Below are 16,604 nucleotides of genomic sequence, written 5' to 3'. Positions count from 1 at the left end.
TATCCCGACTAAGATAGCCTGTGCCATCTCCAGGCAGAGCCAAGAACCCTTTCCAGAGTGGCGATGTCAATCTCAGTAAAAGGGAACAATTAAACAGCAGGTCTGGACCCCTTTAACCACTCTCACCTCCACTTGTAACATCCATTACTAGCAGGTGCGTTCAAATGAAAGGATAAAATGAACGAGTTGCAAGATGTGCATGTGGCCTGTGCTCCATTGTCTGGAACACACAGAAACTAGTACACTACAAATATGCAGTAATAAAGCAAAATAATGACAAGACAGAATAAATGACCTAACAATTGTGGCCACAACCATAGGCTTCATCCCTAATAAATTTTGAGACCACAGAAAGTTGACTAAACTTTTATCGCAAGCTTATTCAAGCAAAGTTTTATAACTACCAGCCCTTTAGGTAAGACGGAAATACCATTCTTTAAAATGCTGCAAAAGGTAGTAAAGCTATCATGTCCAATCGCTAAGGCAGCATAAATATTCCACAGTGTTCTACAAAGACCACATGTATGTTACCATGTGCCACAAATATTAGTGGTACCCAGTGCAGCATTCATTGAAAAATTTTTCAGCGAGCCCCATAAAAGGTAGGATAATGCCATTGTAGAGGCATTCAACTCCTCACCTGCTCAGGGAAGCATAATCAGACAATTGCAAGCACTCTCTAGAAACTTTTTAATGGGCACACCATCACATTCATTGCCATAAATAACGTCTCCAATCATCCATCCAACAACATTCTCACACGTAATACTGTCATCCATGAACATTTCAGGTTCACTCTATGCACAGACATCTGGACAAATAGTATTTATATATGTATATGTATGCATGCGTATATATTTGATATTTTTACAGCGCTCTGCATACTTAAAATATCATCTGGCAATATCTTGCCTGCAGGCATTACACTGCCTCCTTTCTACATAAAGAAAAAAAAAAGCATGAACTGCACACTAAAGAAACGAAGCTTAGCATCACACTGGGTCCATAGAGTTCAATAACAGAAATGAGAAAAGTTTCACTAGACTAGCCACATGCCCAACATGGTAAAAGAGTTACCATGCCACAAGCGCAGCATGCGGAGACTAAAAATGCCGTGGATTTTAGATATATATGTATATATATCATGCCTCTAGAGAACAGGTGTAACCCATGTTGACAAACACATACATATATGTCAGGTACAATATATACCAAACAGTCTACAAGCAGACAAAGACACTCATTTGCTTGTGATGGAACAATAAAAAAAAAGGGGGGTGGGGGGGGGCACTGTTCTTGCAGCCTACCTAGCAAACAAACAACACTTTGTCCCGTTCCATCCGATCAAGGCACTCGATCGTCCCAAAACACAAGCTGCACCACCCTCATGGCAGACAAGTTGCCATAAAGCCGCCCTCGAACATGCCCTGCTACTGAAACCACCAACTTCTAAGCCAGGCACACCTTGAGAGACACAACACCAAAACAACAGGCGACATGGGTTTCCAAGGCAGCCTGGCTCCCCTACCAAGCCCAGCAAACAAAAGCCACAAAATGTAATGACACTGCTGCCCTGTGTACTCCCGACCGCCCGGAGTGCATGCACACACAACACGACAGCGAGTACAAGGAGACGGGAAAAAATGCCACAAACTGGTTGCTTCGCCGCTGCAACAATGAGTGCAAAAGGAAAACAATCACTGGCACGACAAGCAAGAAAAGACCTTGCAGGAATTGACACAGAGTCTGCCTTTGTAGGACATGGTTGCCACACAACACCAGCTGCAAATTAGGCTTTGCTTACATAAGACTAGCAGGAAGAATTCACAAAGTTCTGCATGCGTACTTTCAACACTCTTGGCTAAATTCAAAATGAAGTGCCACAATAGTTGGCTTAGGCACAGCCAAAACCTACAGATCCACCTCAGTCTTCATATTGGTTCACACACTACTATATGTCTAACGCTTGAGCTTCAAGTATAAGCCATATCACGTGCTCTTGCCAGCCAGAAAAAACAATGTAGGCATAACGTTAACAAGACGAACCAGTCCTACACCCAGATAAACACAGTGCCAACTCCAAAGGATGCAGCAAAAGTCTGCACCCACTCTGTATCACGATAAAATGCTTGCTGCCAGCAAAAACAATAGAAAAAAATAAATTCATGCACGAGACAAGAACAGTATCAGAGCAAAAGCTTCACAATTGTTACAAAAGCATGTCGACCACAGGGTGGCATGCACAAGTGGTACCCCTTGTTACAAAAGCTCCAGAACAGTGGAAACTCTCGCGGAGACATAAAAATGAACATATCTGAATTTGTTTAGACAACCACAATCAAAAATGAAATGACGAAATGCCACGAAGTGCAAATATGATGTTATGACAGTTCAATGATTAAACTACATGCACTGCACTTTATGAATTCCCTGTTCCGAGTCAAATTCCATTGGAAGCAACAAAGACCTAAGATAGATAGAAAACTCGCATCCCTCACACAGCTTGCCCCCCAATGGGATCACAAAAATAGCAATCCTCCCACACAGGCGCACGCTGCCCTCGTGGAGCGGTACGACCTTCTCTGACCATCCCACGTGCAGGAGGGGCAACTTGTGGGGTCATGCAAGGGAACAGACAGTGATGCTCCACAAAGGACCGGGCGGGGAGCACGGACGACGCCTGCCAGCTTCAGATTTCCCGTCGGTGCTCGTGCTTGGAAACCAGCACCTCCAGAAGCCGCATCCGGGCCTTGACGTGCTGTGGATTAGAAGACGTTTTTGTCAGGCACCTTGGCAGCACCAAGCATGGCACGAGGCAGCAGTGCAGCACAGACTGCCAGTAATGCAGTCTGCGGTACACTGCGCCTTGCAGGGGCGCTGCACTTGTGAGGTGATGATGATGACGGTTGGGCTTTATTGGCGCAAGGCCGACTATGGGCAAAGAGCGCCAAAGAAGAAATTATTGAGTTTTCATCAGACCGTAAGTACTAAAACATGTAACTAAAAGTAAAGGTAATGCAAAACAAAAGACAATGGAGATGGCTGGTGTATAGGGCCAGGGTGATTACACATGATACAGTTGAACCCCTTTATAAGAGACACGTACTGGGGAGCAGTTTCTGTCTCTTATACGAGATGTCTCTTATAAGCAGGGTACCATGTTTTCACTTGCTAATCAGACCCTAGTTCAATGTGGGCACCGTATGACTAAAATAAGCTCAAAAGAACGCTACAGCATGTTTCAAAAGATTCATTCTAATTATTGTCTGGTCCCAGAATTTATGAAACTTTGTTTGCTTCATGACTGTATTTACACTGTTTTTTACAACCGATTCTACTAGCTTTTTTTCCTTTCCTTGTTTGTGGAAGATGAATCGTAGATGTTGAGTTCACAAGCCTGATGAATAACCAGAGTGCACAGCTTCTTCCGCTGTGTGGTCAGGCTATTCATTACGATTGCAGGACTCAACATCTGCAGTGCTTCTTGATTGGGAGCTACGCGAGTAGGAGAGCCCGCATGTGTGATCGCGCTCCATCCAATGAATGGCAGTAAGCTTCAACTACTTCTGTCAGTTGCATTTCCATTGGCAGGGCTTCTCATTGTCATTTCATAGCTGACTGAACCACTTTGTGTTTGCTGAAGTTATAATAAATAGTGACTGCACCTGTCTGTCGTCCACCTGTGTTTCCACAATGGAAGCAACTGCAATTAGGGACTGGTGACACTGCATCTGAAGTTAAAATGTCTGTTACAAGCGAGATTATTGATTAAAGATCAAGGATGACTTGTCCCTTATAACCAATCTTCTACATCCAATGTCTGTTATAAAAGAGGTCGATTTAATGGGAAAGATAGGGCAGCCAACCATGTGGGTGAATAGTGTCTCTTATACCCATTTGTCTCTTACATCAGTGTCTCTTATAACGAGGTTCAGCTGTATGACAAGAGCTGCAGGAAGTTTACCTCAGCTAAAAACTTAAAAACACGTTGACTAGAAAACATTGGTTCGTCGGCTAAAAAGTATGATGGGTGCAAAGGAATGTGTCGTCTGTATAATTCAGGGAAATGTTTGTGTCGTGTTGTGTCAAGTGCCTTGCATGTGATTAGTATGTGGACTACGGATAGGTGCGCCTGTGAGGTGCTCTGCAGCCACTAAGTACAAAAACTGCTGCATTCTCAATGGTTAGGGTGGGTGTATTTGGAACTTGGAATAGTACCCTGTGAAGTAATACGAATGAAATCTGCCTTTGCCAACAGGCCTTACAAGCTACCACAGTTTAAAGGAAAAAAAAAAAAAAAAAACAGAAGAAGAGGTAAAGACCAACTTTGCAATATTTGTAGTAATAATCAGTAATGCATCCTAGCTTAGCTCAAAAGGAGGCACAAACAATTTGTGCCTCCTTCTGTAACAACCAGCTCCATTTATGGAGGCTATGCTATGCCACTATTTTGGGACACCACTGCCTCAAAAGTAAGGCTTTCCAACTGTTCCTTTTTGGATCACTTCTAGGGTGGACCTTATACAGCTAAAAGCACTTTTAATGCATGGACATGTAACGTTTTTCTTACAATAAGAGTTGCTCGTAAGGAGTTTTTCTCTTATGCACATTGTGATAATCGTGCCGCTTTCGTGCCAGGTGAGCATTAGTTAAAGGTGGCACTGTTACATGCAAACTTGTGCATACACGCACACTGCAAGCAAGCAAGAAAAGCTTCTTTTGCTTATTTAGGAGTTTTGTAGGCTGAAGCTACACCTCGTCTACAAGGCGAGCCATAGTAGACGGCGACGGATTTATTTACGCCTACCAGTTAAGCTTTAACATACACTGAACATTTGACATACAGCGTTTAAGTTTTTCGCTTCCATAACAAAAGTGGCAGCCATTACGAGGATTTAATTTGCAACCCTGTGCTAAGCAGTACGAAACTTTAGCCACTCAGCCACCAGAGCAGGTGAAAGGCTAGCCACTATTAGTAGGCACACACTTGTGTTAACTCATCACCACAAATACCATACATATTTACTCGACTTAGAGCTGGCTTCAATCTTAAAGCTGACAACTGGCAATCGAGAGCTCTAAAAAGAAATACAGAAAGGAAAGGAAGAAAACCCTGTCCCAATATAAGCCGGATAATAGAAAAACAACAAGAGCTACAAAACAGAAATGGCACACCACTCTGTAAAAATCGCATCCCAGCTCATTCGTCATAATGCGTCATCCCAGGCCGATTTGCCATCGTCTTTACACTAGCACTTGCATCTTGTACACGTGCCCCCACTGATCGGGTTCACCCACGTATTTTCTGCCAGCAGCAACAACTATTTGCTTAGAGGTGGCACTGATGGCAGTGCCTAATCACTGGTGAACTGTTCCGTGTATGTTTGTTCACTGATCTTGAAAATACTGTGCACACGCATAATGCAATCAAAATGGCCTCCTGTCTCCTGCGCTGCTGTAAGCTAAAGCAGTGGACAATAGTGGCTGCAGTGCTGCCGTTTAAAGGAGTACTGACACGAAATTTTCATCTTACATTTTTTTTTCCGCTGCTATGGGTGCCTACCAGCCCACTAATCATAGAATGGCAACTTAGGTGGCTGGTCGCAACATAAATAATTATTTACAGCCTCGTTTATTTGTGTCAGTTTGAGTTTCGACAAACTGAACACAGAGGCAGCCGCCGTGACAGGACGGCGCTCGTGACGTCACCGTTCTTGTCGCACCACTGCCGGTCTGGACAGAAGTGCGTGCGTGCGCCCAGGCAGATTGTTCAGCCCAGCATGACCGGCCTGGGCCGGCCCGGACAGGTCGTGCTCCCTGCCCGAGCAGCCTGACGTCAGTCCCAAAACCGTGACGTGATACACACTGCAGAGCAACGCGCCAACCGCAGCCAGCACGTTGGCCACGTCGTGGGAGCGCTGAAGTCGGCAGTTTGAAGCCAGGAGCAGATGGCGTCACGCCGATGCTTATGTTGAAAGGGTGTAGAGACAGTGAGGAGGCCGACACCCTTGCTGCAAGATCAAACGACCTCAGCCTCTTTATTGTGTGCTCACGCGCAGCACCCGCTGTCCGCCCGCTTCGTTCTCCTCTTCTTATGCACTTGTTACAGCGTATAATGTTTCCCGCCAGGCTAAAGCCTTTACTACAGTAAACTCAACATCCTACTGGGGTTGAGCAGTGGGCGTCCGACGTCAAGGGGTATAAACACTGTGCAGTCCGTTGGACTAGCTGGCCGTTTGGGAAGGTGATGGTTGAAATATCTATCAATGCCATCTCAGCCTTGGAGCGCCTCGACCGCACTGTTGAGCTTCAATTGCAGTGCCGGCACGTTGTCATCCTTGAAAATCATCATCGTCAACGGGCAATCACGACGATGATGGGGGACAGTGATGAGCGGAGCAGAAAAAAGGCAAATATTCTTCATTAGAGCAATGCCGTAGTCAGTGCAAAAGCTTGTCTCGGTACTTCACCCGCCGTCGCAAGTCTTGCGCGGCAGAGCTATGAAGACATTTGGCAGTTCGTGCTGGAAGTCCCATGGGTGCTTGCCAATCAAAATGTGTGATGGAGTTAGTGCCAGTGTGTCACTACTGTCCTCACATAGCTGCGCTAGAGGGCGGCAGTTGACAATTGCTTCTACCTCAGCCAGCATGATGAGCAGCTCTTCGTAACAGAGACTGTTTCGTCCAAGGCAGTGCTTCAACACATTCTTGATTGTTCGGATGACGCATTCCCAGAAACCAACCCACAATGGAGCCCGCTTGGTGATGAACTTCCAGCTTGTGCAGTGAGCACTTGCGTAGTCCTGGACGGGTTTCATGAGCAGAAAGTGCAACCATTTTGAAGAGCTGTGGAATTACTTGGCGTTACCCAAATAAACTGCTCATGGGATGACATGTGTGGAGGCAAAGCCATGAAAGGAGTGGATGAATGCTTGTACCATCACGTCTGAGGTTAATTCGAGGTGAGCAGCCTGTGTCACTGCACGGCAGAAAACAACAACGTTCGGGTGTGTTGTCTTGCATGTTTTCAGGTGGTGCTGTAGAATTGGTGACAGCGAGAACGGCCTTGAAGACGCTCTGAAAGGGACTCGGGTCCTGCACCGTTCAACGATTGTTGGGATGGCATGATCACATGTTGGTAATCGGTCAACCCACAAGAAACAGAGCGTCTCTGTCCTCCGACCTAATGCTAGTCTGAAGGAAGGCCTTCCGGATATCAGCAGTAAGAACAACCTTGCTGCACCTAAACTGCAGGAGCAGCTGCAGGAGATCGTGACCAAGATTGATGCCTTTATCAAGCATTTCATTCAAAGACGATTTACTGAATCCGTGCGATGAGGCATCGAACACTACGTGGACCCTCGAAGTCACAGCTTCATGCCATAATTAAACATGATGGGGAAGGTAGTAAAGTCTGTCCGCGCGTTTCAGACGGTATACCCTCTCCGCATGGCCTTCCGTCAAGTACTTGCTGATGACGGCATCGCATTCCTGCAGTAGTTCTGGCTTGTGCTCAAACCGCTGAAGCTGTCCTTTTAGTCTGCCTTCTGCTACAGTCCAGTTAGTAAAGGACGTTTTCCCAGGTGCCTTGATCATGAGCAGTACTATGTAGCGGCCTGCGTTCTTGTGTACTGCAGTGTGAAATTGGAAAAACACCGGGTGTTTGCTGACGTCAGGATCCTTGTGCGCATCGCTTATGCCCAGTGCGTCTAACCTACACATCTCCTATGGGTTCCCAGGCCGGAACTTCATGCGCCAGTCATCAGAGAAAGCCAGGAACAGAGCAGTTGTACTGGCATTACATGGTGTTAGAGGATGGCAGATGTCATCGCATGTTCCCCAGATCACCCAGCCAAGAGTTTCTCTACAGCGCACAGGTTGCCATTGAAACACTCGATGCGCCCGGTTAAAACCCTCCAATAATTGTCTGAGCCGACTAACAGACTTACAGTCAAATTTCGAAGTTGGTGCTCTTCAGGTTCGTCAGCTAATGGAAAATTACGGTCACGTAGCATAGTAATGGCGGTACAGTCTATAGCCAGACCTCTTATGGTACACACATCTGGAACTTCCAGAGCTTGAAGGGCACGTTCCTTCGATTTAATGTTAGTAATGACGGTACCGTCTATAGCCAGACCTCTTATGGTACACACATCTAGAAATTCCAGAGCTTGAAGGGCAAGTTCCTTCGATTTAAATGTGAACACAGTGAAATTTTGACAATTCGGCATTAATACTGGCGTGGGTGATTGCATTTGCCGAATGTGAACACTGCTAAATCCTCTGTTCCAATGCATGTTAGAGATAGCTGCTGTGACACATCTTGATGGACAAGATCTGTTGGCTGCCACTGTCACACAGTATTTGCACCACATGCCCACACTGTGGCTGTTTGGAGCAACACCGGTGATGAAGACGTCCTGCCTGCAGGAGCCTTTGTTACCTGCATTGCTCGCTGCGTTGCCACCTCTCGGTTTTCAGTGTCGACAGGAGTGGCTGGTCGTGGAGTGTCCGTTGCTGCTCGCTTCCAGATAGCGCAAAGTGATGAAATGTGTCGCCCTGAGCAGTGGTCGCACTTGAGCCATGCTGCAGTTTGGTAATTGTGGGCAATGTGGCCCTGCTTCCCACACTTAAAGCCGCAATACTTTCTGGATAGCCATCAGCGATTTTCCTCCGCTGGTACTGTGGCCCGTCACGCGTCCTGGAATGCCGCATAGGGGGCACGTAGTCTGCCCAGGCATCGATGAATCGGCACCTGGTGATGAAAATCCTGCTGCCAGAGCTAGCATGGAATGTAGCTGAGGCGGTGTCACGTTGTGGGTTGCTGATAACGTCCCTGAGGTAGGTTTCTCGTATCACACGCGACCCTCCTCTCTGCTTTCAACTTCCACTTGTAGGAACTTGAGGATTGGCTTTACTCGGTCCTTTCGGGATACTCCTGTAGAGTCCGCTCCAGTCGTGTCCGTCTTCGTGCGCTTACGGTAGAGGCTTTCCATGTCTTCCGGCAATAAGTGCATCAGAACCCGCTGCAGAACGACCATGTACTCAGCAGATGGCGTGCCAAAGCTCATCCTGTTCTGAATTGGACCTGCTCGTAGAGGTCTCGCAACCGGGATACTTGGGACGACTCTATCGGTTCGATTGAGAGCAAGCTGTCTATGTGGTCATCGAGGAGGAGATCCTTCCTGCCATAACGCTCAGTGAGTACATTGACTACAATCTTGTAATACGCATCGGTCAGGCACATCCCTTCGATTGCCCGCTTCGCAGCGCTGGCCAAATAAGCCTTCACATATTAGAACTTTTCAATATCTGTGAGATTTGGTTGAGTGTGTATGATCGCCTCGTAGCACTCCCAAAAGCCCTGCCACTCTTGGATCTCACCGTTGAAGACAGCTATTTGAAGCTTTGGCAAGGCGACGTATACACTCTGTGCTCGGGGCCTACCATGAGCTGGGAAGACTTGGCTGACAAGCTCCGAGTGAGCAGCTCTTCTGACGTTGCCAGACATGTCGGTAATCTCCGCCAGCCTCTGCGGGTAGCCATCCATGACAGCAGTGCCAATCGACACGCGCGTTCAGCGCTGACAAAAACCTGCTAACTGCGTTGTCAATCTTCTCTTGGTAGTCCAGAGCGCCTGCGACTTCTTTGCCAAACCCCTCATTGTCAAGAGAGTCAGCGATCTGGTTATCCAGCTCGGCGAGTGCGGAGTCCTTTTCTCAACGCCCGTCGATGATTTCCTGGAGGTCGGGCGATGACGGTCGAGTACCATCCATGAGAATCTCGCTGACCACGGACAGCAGTCTGGTGGTAGAGCCATGAAGAATTCCTCGACGCCTGCACAGCATCTCGATCCTCGGAACAGTGTCAGTGCGAAGGACGCTGGCCCTCTCCCGGGTTTACGGCACCACAATTTAGAGACAATGAAGAGGCAGACACCCTTGCTGCAAGACCGAACAACTTCTGCCTCTTTATTGCGTGCTCACGCGCAGCCCCCCATGTCCGCCCGCTTCGTTCTCCTCTTTTGCACTTGTTACAGCGCACGGTATTTCCCACCATGCCCTTCACCGCAGTAAAGTCAACAAAAGGTATCTGTTCTGAGCTGTCTCGTGCACACAATGCTTAAAATGGATTTAAAGTATGTAATACCGGATGGTTACTGTTGAAACTTGCTGAAATATAACTCCATATCCAAAGGAAACATTTTACATAGTTATTTCAGATTTGAAATTTCGTTTCAGTACTCCTTTAAAGGGGTCTTGAAGTAGCACTAGTAGTGGCCTGCCATTCGGCCAGTTCAGACAAATCTGCATCGTGCTTAGATAAGAGTTAAGAACTATTCGTTATGCTGTACGCCACCAGCATCTAAAAAGCAAGCTTCCACTAAATAGGCTCACATTTGTAAAAAGTGTATCGATTTTTTTAAATGTATAGCATCAAATTCATGCACCTTACCTTATATTCACAGTACACCGAGTCCATTGGGGCCTTATCTTCCTTCTGCACTTTCCTGAAGGAACAAAATGAAGGCCATCTTTAGTCTTTTTTCTTTCATTCTTTCTTGCTTTCATAACACCACTCAGCTTACTGTCAACAACATGCACAAAATTAGCGTGAAAATTTAGGCTTCGCTGAAAAACAAAGGCTTTCTTACCTTCCTGTTTGCTTCTGAAACTCGTCTTCAAATTCTTTCAGCAACTTTCTCAGGCGACGCTTCTCAAGCTTCGACTGCTGCTGCTGCTGAAGCAGCTCCGCCCTACAGAACAAGACAAAAAGGCAGTGTTGCCAGGTAAAAATTTGAAGACTGAAGAAGAAAAACAAAACAAAACAAAAAAATCCTGCATCATTGAGTAAACTTGCTCCATTTTTTTCCAGTACTGCTTGAATTAACACATGAGTATGCTGCACATCAAGCTTGAGGGCACATTCACACTAGTGAAGAAAGTATATTGTTGGCAGGATGGGCCCACAGAGCTAAACCCTGACAATTTTTGGCATAGGGATACAATGCACTACTAGCACGCCTGCTAGCACATCCAACACATACTCAACTGGCCCAGTCCACAGCCACTGAGAGAACTTTATACTGAGTGCTCCAAGCACCACGATATAGTGTACACTCTAGCTTACAAAAAGAAAGGAAAAAAAAAAAAGAGTTCATGACACAGTACGTGTCAAACCGGCATTTTGTGCCCAAGGAGAAAAAAAGTAGAAGTTTGTAATTACAGACATATCCACAAATATGAATCCAAACTGCCCACAACTATGCAAGGCACAAAATTACATGTGAAAGTGCCCCACAAATTGCTCTACTAAGAAGCATGGTTGTTTGCTAGCTTCACCAATCAACCGGCTTTTCAGAACAAAAATAAAGCACAAGAACTGGGCTCAGGCCTGCAGTGGGATTTTGCCCACATTCTTTCCACAATTGTAATCATTTCGCCATAATGAACGATAGGATCTCAAAACTTTGACCGCACTATTATAAAAAGAAGGCCACAGAAATTCATCTCTTCACACGGACAGCTTGAACTCAATGCTAAAATTTTGCAATCAGATGAGATAGAAACACAGTCGACCAATTTTTTGATCCAGAAGGTGACAATAAATATGAATAACTGAATAATCGCACGGTCCAAAAAAAAAGGGTATTGAAAATTTGCCCATACAACACTAGACGGCTCCCGCAAAAACACCCAAATTATTGGGAAATCTGGAAAAACAGCACCTAGAATAGAAATCAGTCAGCGCCTGCGTTACGTTTTAAAGCAAGCAATGCCATTCACAAGTGTACGTACTCCCAGGCTACAATAAACATGAACGGGACACTGCAACGTGCATATATATTTCACATTCACCAATGCCGACATTCATTCTCGGTTGCCGAGCCTGAATATCTGCTAGACTACACCCACACTCGGCCAAAATGAAATGCTTGACAAGGTCAAAAATCAAACATGAATGAAGTAACACCAGCTAGATGACTTGCATTCAAAGTTTCACATACATTCACACCGCTTATCGGAAGTGATCTGAACGAAGGCCGGCACTTACAGGGGAAGCTCGTGCAAGTTTGAGTCGCTGCACTTCCCCAGCACCATGGGCAGCGGCTCGTCCACCTCAGGCTTGCTGGCGACTGCTTCTTCCATGTCAGCCTCACTTTGTGCCAATGACGAAATGGAGGGCACCGCTTCCACGCCTTCTTCGAGCTCCTGCCACCCAAGTGTACACACTCGAAGTCAGGCAGTGCAAGCTGACACAACACACTGGGCCACCCACAATTGTTCCCCTAAGGGCAGAAATGCGTAGCAAAGCTCCCCATGTATAACATGGACTGATACCAAGGACAAAATAAATACATTTCCCACACATTTTCACCTGTCGACGATAAGTCTAGATACAGCGAAGACATAAATACTATTACTAAATATCAGAAACTTGCGGCATGAATGGTTCTCGCAGCTTTACATCCATTCGTCTGAGCTTGCGACGTTGAAACTTTACACGGACTGTTTTTCAACTGGGCCTGCACATTTTTTAACATATGCGAGCAACAGCATGTGTCTTAAGCCATTGAGGGCTTGCTTAGGAAAAAAAAGCCAGTGGCACCTCATTAACTGTAGCTTACTCAAAGGCAGATCAGTTTCAACTTTGGAAGTAAACTTTGTATACAAGCAAACTCTGTATACAAGCTTTCAATGTGGCCTGAGTGCTAGTCTGATAAAATGCTGTGATGCTTTTCAGCATTCAAATTGTGTTTAACCCACTAAAGTTCATTTGGGATGCGATGTGTGCCATAAAGGGATTGTGTCGGGCTGCCAGGGTTCCTTGCAAGATAGGAGCTACAGTCTCGCATGTGCAACACTAAATCACACACACCCAAGAAATGACCTGCTTGCAAGTGTAGTGTGTGTGCTCCTGGCAAAATGTCATACCAAACAACATGAATGTTTACAGCTGAATGTTCGTCCCGACAGCAATTGTCTAAGGCGACTGCTTGCTCGACCAACATTTCCCCTAGAAGGACGGGGGAGAAGCCCACCTGGGGCGGGGACCGGGGCTGTGGGGAGGTGAAGTTCATGGCGACGTGCTCCAAGATGGGCTGCAGCTCAGAGTCCTTGCCCTTGGCCAGGGGGTTCCTGCCCACCAGGCGCTTGACGCTCCGGTACCGGTCATACAGGGGCCGCATCAGGTTGCGGTCGGCGCGCCGCGAAGGACGGCCGTGCAGGCTTTCAAAACGCAACAGCGCCTTCTGCAGCGCCAGCTTTTCCTCCAGCACTTGCTCACGCGTCATGTCCTGCACACAATCAACAGACCAGCTGCACACAGACGCCCCACACACCAAAGGCCCCCCGAAGCGGGACCCTAAAGACAGCGCAGTGACTACCACGGATAAACAAACACTGCCCTTGCCTAGGCCACTTTCAGGCAGGACATGCAACCCCCTACTTAGGATTGTAAACATGCACCACATTCGCTCTGCAGTCAGCCCTCCAAATTTTTTGCTGCCACGCACAACAGACCACTCCGATCAGCAACATCAATGCAGCATTCTAGGTTAGTCATTGCAATCAGTGATGCAAAAAATGGAACAAACAGAGCACTTTGCTACAGTAAAGACAACAGAAAACTGCTAGATTACTTTGCATTCCACTAATTCCAAGCGACAGATGCTTCCGCTTCCAAACTTGAAAAAAGAAAAGGAAGAATATAAAATATGCGCCACGCTTTTTTTTTTTTTTAGGAGTTGCCTTTCAATCTCTAACAGAGTAGGTAACTAACCCCCACTCATGTTGCAATATTCCAACTGCTTGCATTGGCTAGACAGCACAGGAAAATTTGCGGGGCTTACATCCACACTGTCTGGACGCTGAGCCACCCTGCGCTTTTCAGCCAGGGACAAGAGGGTGTCATTCAGTGCTTTCTCCATGACGTGGGTTGGCTTGGCTGAGCCATCATCCAGGTCAAGCAGCCCTCTGAGCGAGTCCCGACTCCACGATGAAAAACTCAGGTAGGCAGGCTCTGGAAGGTTGTTCTCCTCCTTCAAATCTGTCAGTGTGACAAAAGAGAAAAAAGAAAACTATAGTTGTTTGCCGAAATATGTTAGTGTTTACGGGTTACTTTGCTGAAGAGGGGAGTAGGGAAGGATTCTGAGAAGGGGAGGGCCAATAGACAAGCAAGACAGAACAGGAGAAAAACAGATATTTAGCATGATTGGACCTGGCTCAAGATATTTGCTTCTTGGCAGAAAACTTGACGGTTCTTAAGAACAGCTCGGACGCTGACAAACAATATGGAGTGAATCATCTTCACATGTTTCATAATGTCGCAACATAAACTAGATGGAGATAGGGCAAATATGGAAGTGACAGCAGTATGAATACAAGATGTTTAGGCGAATTCAATGGTAGAGCTTTTGCATTTGACGGGGGATCGGCTGACGTCAATACTTCATGACATAGCATGATAGCATGACGACATCATGAGAGCGTCATGATGATCATGAGGACATGACGACATCATAAACATCATGATAGCATGACGACCTAGCATGATAGCATGACATAGCATCATAGCATGACGTCAATACTTCAGTGCATGCCAGCGTGTAACTACCAATAAATAAAATCTCATTTACACGTCTTCTCAACTGCCTTTTTGACCATATCAGAAAGCCATTTACCAAGCCTATCCCATCAATATTAAAAAAAAAAAAACTGGGTTCAAATGGTTTTATCAATTGTTCCAGTTGCATTCTGTCGTATCCAACTGCTTATCACCTCATGGATGCAGTCGGCCAGCCCTTGCAACCGTTTGGCCACACTGCAGTTGGTGCATTGGTGTCAATGCTTGAAAAAACCGACTGGTCACAAGTGGTTGCTTTCCAATTGCCATGACTCAGTACTAAACCCCAAAAAAACTTCACTTCAGTTGTTTCCACGTAGCAAATTTGCGATTGGACTCAATTTTTTGTTTGTATTATAGAGGGGACCGATGAAATAAACAAAGGATGCCTGTACAACGAAAAAGATGCATCCAAAATAACATATAACTACACAGCAATCAGGCACTGGGAAGAATCAACATGAAGCAAGAAAAACAGGGCTTCACATTAACATGCACATGCTTTACCTACCAGGTTCCTAAAACTACCTTAGCAACAAAGCAGAACCTTGCAAATTAAACAGGCCTACCACACAGAATACATTTAACAGCACTAGGGACTACTTGGACTTCTGTACACACTGCCGACTTTTATCATCCCCTAAATTTAATTATAGTACCACTTCTACCAAATTCTCAGAAACCACATTTTAAACACAACTTTGTGCCACTAGCAGCTCACAATACGTACTACCAAAGTACGAGTGACTTACTCTTCAAATCCTTGCGCAATTTGTTGAGTTCAAGAAGCGTCCTCTTCATTTCAGCATGGTTCATCTTCTCAGCATGAGATGGCTGCAAGCAGAGTACAATCGGTGCTCATTAAAAAAAGTTAGGGTAGACAAAATAAGGCCACATAGTTGCACACTTTTCTATGGATGACTTCTCCGCAAACGGAAGTCTCCGTAAATGACACTCCTCTTTCACGGTGCATTAATTGAGCTCCAACTGTTTTATGAACCGCAAGGACCTAAAATTACGAGCCTGATCATGCACCAGTCAGGTTACGTTCAGTTTTTTTGTTATTGTTGTACTAATGCAAGTTTCTAAGAAGGAAGTTTCTAAGTAAAGCTCTGGCTTTACTCAAAATATAACGAAACAATGCACAAGCCGTTCTACCATCCATGCAGGTAGCATCGTCAGCAAGAAAACTGATGTTTTATTACTGACGATGCCACCCACATAGGTGGCGAAATATCTTATGTATGGTTTTGTTATGTGCTGAGTAAATGCAGAGTTTTAAGAAGCTACCAATGATGTCACCTGACCTTTGGAGCACATTTTCAAGAAGGAATAACTGCTGAATGTAGTGCCCGCATACGTACCCGGTATCCGTGCTCTTTTTCAAAATTCTCTTCGAACTGTTTCACTTTCTTCTTCAGCCCTACGGGACAACCAAATAAAAAGTACGTCAAATGCAAACGTAGCCACAAGAGGAGAAAAAAACAGTTTTCCCAAGCCAGGTCACAAAACTTACAATGCACTCTTTTGGACAGCTGCTTCACAGTCGCCTGGCTGGCCTCTTCTTCCTTAAAGTTCCTGCAATGCAACACAGACACTGCTTGTAAAATAGCTGTCATGTGCACAGTACACATTTGCTCACTACCAGACATGTAAAGGCTAAGCTGCTTTTGCACTGAACATGCAGTAGGGATAGCATGAAAACGGATGTACAACTAACTTTTCACTGCGAAAAAGCCATGCTGCTCAAAGAGGGCACCCAAAATTGTGCTTACAGCTTGAGAAACTCATCTTGCTCAACAGGGGGGGATGGCGGCAAGTTTGGATCCAGGTGGAGGCTGTAAACCAAACAGGAGGTTGTGTTACCTTAAAGTAGCAAGCCCTCCATTTATGATAAAGCAGGTCTGTGAAAGGCCTTTCACCATGAATAGTTTGAGAGGCACTATAGGATGAACCATAAGGGAGTACTTTAAAATATGT

At 45.8% G+C, this 16,604-nt stretch overlaps 1 protein-coding gene across 4 annotated transcripts in view; it reads right to left on the bottom strand.

Moving 5' to 3' along the window:
- Positions 1–676: 676 nt before the first annotated feature.
- LOC144154963 (protein FAM13A) overlaps positions 677–16,604 on the bottom strand; it is a 140,332-nt gene continuing 124,404 nt past the window's right edge. For 3 of the 4 annotated variants that reach the window (XM_077686120.1, XM_077686119.1, XM_077686121.1), the window contains exons 15-24: positions 16,400–16,462; positions 16,141–16,202; positions 15,989–16,047; positions 15,377–15,458; positions 13,852–14,048; positions 13,042–13,296; positions 12,054–12,211; positions 10,654–10,755; positions 10,455–10,509; positions 677–2,758 (exon numbers count right to left, since the gene is read on the bottom strand). In XM_077686120.1, coding sequence (XP_077542246.1) covers positions 2,690–2,758; positions 10,455–10,509; positions 10,654–10,755; positions 12,054–12,211; positions 13,042–13,296; positions 13,852–14,048; positions 15,377–15,458; positions 15,989–16,047; positions 16,141–16,202; positions 16,400–16,462 — 1,102 coding nt within the window. In that variant the 3' untranslated portion in view covers positions 677–2,689. The remainder of the gene's footprint in view (positions 2,759–10,454; positions 10,510–10,653; positions 10,756–12,053; positions 12,212–13,041; positions 13,297–13,851; positions 14,049–15,376; positions 15,459–15,988; positions 16,048–16,140; positions 16,203–16,399; positions 16,463–16,604) is intronic. The other variant, XM_077686122.1, reaches the window with a different exon arrangement.

The sequence above is a fragment of the Haemaphysalis longicornis genome, unplaced genomic scaffold, assembly GCF_048455015.1.
Source record: "Haemaphysalis longicornis isolate Haplotype H1 unplaced genomic scaffold, Haemaphysalis longicornis Haplotype H1 scaffold_1, whole genome shotgun sequence".
Taxonomy (NCBI): domain Eukaryota; kingdom Metazoa; phylum Arthropoda; class Arachnida; order Ixodida; family Ixodidae; genus Haemaphysalis; species Haemaphysalis longicornis.
Note: the sequence above shows the minus strand (reverse complement) of the source record. Positions and strands in the feature narration are given on the sequence as shown.